The sequence below is a fragment of the Tasmannia lanceolata genome, unplaced genomic scaffold (genome assembly GCF_043159265.1).
Source record: "Tasmannia lanceolata isolate RefF3 unplaced genomic scaffold, GAP_Taslan_0.1 ptg000044l, whole genome shotgun sequence".
Lineage (NCBI taxonomy): Eukaryota > Viridiplantae > Streptophyta > Magnoliopsida > Canellales > Winteraceae > Tasmannia > Tasmannia lanceolata.
The window spans coordinates 18,186,494-18,190,695 of record NW_027518721.1 but is presented as its reverse complement, the minus strand read 5'-3'; the positions used below and the strand labels follow the sequence as shown (position 1 = coordinate 18,190,695).

The window sequence follows — 4,202 nt, the reverse complement described above, 5'->3', positions numbered from 1 at the left end:
TGTAGTTTGGGAAGGTTCCAACATGGCCCAACTCAAGAAATGCTCTTTTTACTCTTAGAAAAAATAATAAAAATGCTTTCTTACACAGCTTGGGAAGGTTCTAAGAGGATCCAGCCCCAAATTTCCTCTTTCTTTATGTAAAAAAATGAGAAGAAATGTGAAGCAGCTTGGAAAGGTTCTCAGAGGTCCACATGCAGAATTTCATCCTTTTCTCTTCTTAATGAAAAAGAAATTGAAGAGAATGCCATCATATTATTCTAATTTAACTTGGAAAAAAAAACCACCTCCAATTATATTTTCCATTTCAATTTTCTTCATAATGTCCCACCAAAGATGCTTTTCAACCTTTTTAGATTTGAGTTAACTTGCTGGAAAGTGCTTTTCAACACTATAAGTATCAACTTCTACTTCCATTGTCAAACAAGAGAACTCCCAAGTAAAATTATTACCTTATCCAATTTTCAAGACCCTCTGTGATCTTTTTCTTTCTTTTCTAGTACTTGTCATGGCAAGAATGTTAGAGCCTTTGGTAGTTGGGAGAGTTATAGGAGATGTTCTTGATTTCTTCACTCCAACCGTGATGATGACTGTTACTTACAGCTCTAATAAGCTGGTCTGCAATGGCCATGAATTCTACCCATCTTCAGTAACATCTAAACCTAAGGTGGAGATTAACGGAGGGGATATGAGGTCTTTCTTTACACTGGTATGCCCTCTTCGTCGAATGTTTTTTTGTTCTTTTTTTGTTAGCCTCTTGCCTCTTACTTGCCCCACTTTTGTTGATCTATTTGTTCAAAAATCTTCTGGATTTTTTTTTCTTCCTACTTATATCTACCCTCTCTCTTTTGCAGGTCATGACAGATCCAGATGTACCTGGCCCTAGTGATCCATACTTGAAGGAACACTTGCACTGGTATACTCTCAAATACACACCAACCAATTCTTACATTCCCCACAGAGAGAGAGAGAGAGAGAGAGAGAGAGAGAGAGGAGGGGGGGGGGTACACATTAGGGTATAAGTGTCTGTATATACATCTAGGCCTAACTGTTAGGACATGAGTCACTACCTCTGCACACAGTGATGGTTTTATAGATTGTGGGAATGTCTAGACAATTTAGCAAAAGCAATTTTGCAGCTTTGGCCTCTTTTTCAAGAGAAAAGTTACACCTAATATGAATTAAATGAATAAGACAATTTCATCTATGAGGTGGGCTCTTCTCTCTTGAAAAAGAGAGGCCGCGGAATGGCTGTGTAAAATTGCCTAGGTACCCCATATATTTATGTATTATTGCATGTAAAACACATGTTCTTACACTCCTACATATGTATTCTCATTTGCATTTTGTTTCTGATGTATTTAAAATGAATACATGGTACTTTGCACTTCCCTTAGTGACCCTACTGGTTTGAAATTACTATAACTAAGCATACATTCATTAGGTTATCATTGAGAGAAGTTAATTACCATTTCAATTTGAATGGAATCTTGCAGGATAGTGACAGACATTCCAGGCACAACTGACGCTACTTTTGGTGAGTATTTCTACTCATGCAGAGTATGTGTGTATAGTTGGGGCTCTAATAATTAATATTTTTGGTGTCCACATTTTATATATATAGTATTAGAGAGTATTAATTAGCAAATAGGTTAGGTCTTGTCTGGACATTCCCTTCGTCCAATTCTTTGTCCTTGCCCCCCTCAATACACACACATTTACAATGCACCAGATTTACATGTCTAGCAGGCAATAAGAAAATCAGGAGACCTACTGCCACTATCAGGCACGAGTCTATTGTTGCAGCCCTACCTGCATCTGCTATTGGTGCCTCTATTATTATTATGCTAGAGTCCATGGCTGCTGAAACCACCACAATATATTCTCATGAATAAACAAAAGAATGCTTCCTATGTACCTAGATACAATATTAAATACTTCGATCAACATTTCCTAAGAAGGCATTCTCTTATATCTTATATCATTGGATTTTTATATTAAGCATTTGAAATAAAAGATTATAAATTACAAACATAGAAACATTGTTGCTTCTGGTCTGAGCAATAGGATATAATAGATTATAAATTTATGGAGCATTAATTATTAGAGTCCCAACTGTATGTACAAATACACAGAGCTGAGTTATGCATTATGTACTGACTTGAGGGAACTGTTAAATAGGAAGGGATGTGGTAGGCTATGAGATTCCAAGGCCCAACATAGGCATCCACAGGTATGTTTTTGTTCTCTTCAAGCAGAAACGCAGGCAAATAGTGAACCCACCATCTTCAAGAGATCATTTCAATACTCGAAAGTTCGCTGAGGAGAACGACCTTGGCCTCCCTGTGGCTGCTGTTTTCTTTAATGCACAGAGGGAAACTGCTGCAAGGAGACGGTAAGCAAAGACAGAACATCACAAGAATCAGTGCAATCTATGCCTGTATCATAAAATATATGCTAAAATAAGCCATGTGGGTGCTATCATTTAGCTTTCACTTTTGAGTAGAATTATGCATACATGGGCCATATGGGGCACCAGAACAGAACTACGACATTAAGGCTGACTCTTTCTGTTTCTCCTCTGGAGGAGTGAGGTGTCTTGTTTTGCCGCTCTCTCTGTACTTTTTTGCCTTTTTAGGTTTTTATTGAGGAACTAGTGTGGTGATTGTAGTACTTGTGTTCAGCTTATGTCCATTTTCTACCTCTCTCTCATCCATATCTTTTTTCTTTTCGTTTTCTTTTACTTGGTTTTATTATTCTGTGGTTAATATCATGGTTGTGGGTCCAATTTCACGAGCGATTTGGTGTAGTTCTTCACTTCTTCCATTGTCTTTGACGGTAAATTCGTACAAGAAACTCAATTTACCTTCCTGCAAAAAAATACTTATTGGCCCCCACGTTTGCCTATTTATGTGACTAGTCACACTTGGGGCAGTGTGGAAGAACAAATGATTAATAGCACCTACTCTAATAGCTTAGGCCCCTTTCGTTTGAGATCGTCACAACCGACTCCGAGTCCCAAACTTCCTTTTTTTTTTCTTTGAATGGTTGTGAGCCCCATACATTTGGGCGCACAATCGGTTGTCACGATCTCAATTATAGAGGTGCAACTCGGGTTGGATTGGGTCGGGTTGAGGGCAACTCAAACCCGACCCGAGTTCCAACCCGAAGAGGTTCAACCCGACCTGACCCGAGGAACCCTTTTTGCCAACCCGAACCCGACCCAACCCGAGATTTTAAGCTTAAAAAATAAAAAAAATGATTAAAAATGTCAAGTTCACTCGGGTCTGGTTGCCCAAGCCCTCAACCTGAACCCGACCCGAACTCAACCCAACCTGACTTTTTTCTGGGTTGAGCCCACCCGAGTTGTACCCCTAACCCCAAAACGAACATGGCCTTAAACTTTTGGAGTAATTGGTTATTTCACATGGTATCCGAGCTATTGCATCATTAGGAGTAATTGGTTGTTTCACATGGTATCAGTGCTATTGCCGGGTTCAAAATCCAAACGACTCCTTGATATTAAAAATCTACTTTGTAAAGCCAACCCAAAAGAGGGGCCACACGTGAGAGGAGTGTTGAAGTATTAATGATTAATAACACCAACTCTGACAGCTTAAGCTTTCGGAGTAATTGGCTGTTTAACAGTCAGATCCACTAGTCCGAACGGCAACCATATGGTCGGCCACAACACCTTGATTGGATAATCCTAGGCCTGCTATTCCTCAAGCCTAGGTAAGTGTTCTCCTAAGAAAAGCTACACTGTTGATTTTTGTAAATTTATATCTTACGTATGGGTTGTTTGTTAGGATTGTAAAAAGATCATATGGGTTGTGATGGCGCCGGAATCCGAGTCTACGATCGCGCGGTGGGTAGAGAGCCTCCATTGGGGTCTACAATCACAAACAGAGGGGTCAGGGAGGTCCGGGATGGGTCCCAGACGACCACTTCGACACCCAAGTCAGATTCTGGACCAATAATATAATGAACAACAAGAAATGACTGAGGTATAATCAGGTTTACCAAGACCAATTATGCGGGTTCTTTCTCTGGTAACTGGGTGGGCGGGTCGGAGGCAACGGGCAGAAAGCAAAAGGGGGGGAGGAATGGGATTCATGCGTCCAGCACCTCTCTCCCCTCTCTTACTTAGGGTCGGCAAACCTCAGTAACAAACCCCGAACTTCCTTTGATGTTGCCTCATTTTT

At 40.2% G+C, this 4,202-nt stretch overlaps 1 protein-coding gene across 1 annotated transcript; it reads left to right on the top strand.

Annotated features, from left to right (window-relative positions):
* The first annotated feature begins 437 nt into the window (after nucleotides 1-437).
* LOC143863709 (CEN-like protein 2) lies at nucleotides 438-2,867 on the top strand. Its single transcript, XM_077374465.1, has 4 exons — nucleotides 438-706; nucleotides 852-913; nucleotides 1,494-1,534; nucleotides 2,179-2,867. Exons 1-4 carry the CDS (start codon nucleotides 506-508, stop codon nucleotides 2,394-2,396), a joined length of 522 nt encoding a protein of 173 aa, XP_077230580.1. The 5' UTR covers nucleotides 438-505; the 3' UTR covers nucleotides 2,397-2,867.
* The last annotated feature ends 1,335 nt before the right edge of the window (nucleotides 2,868-4,202 follow it).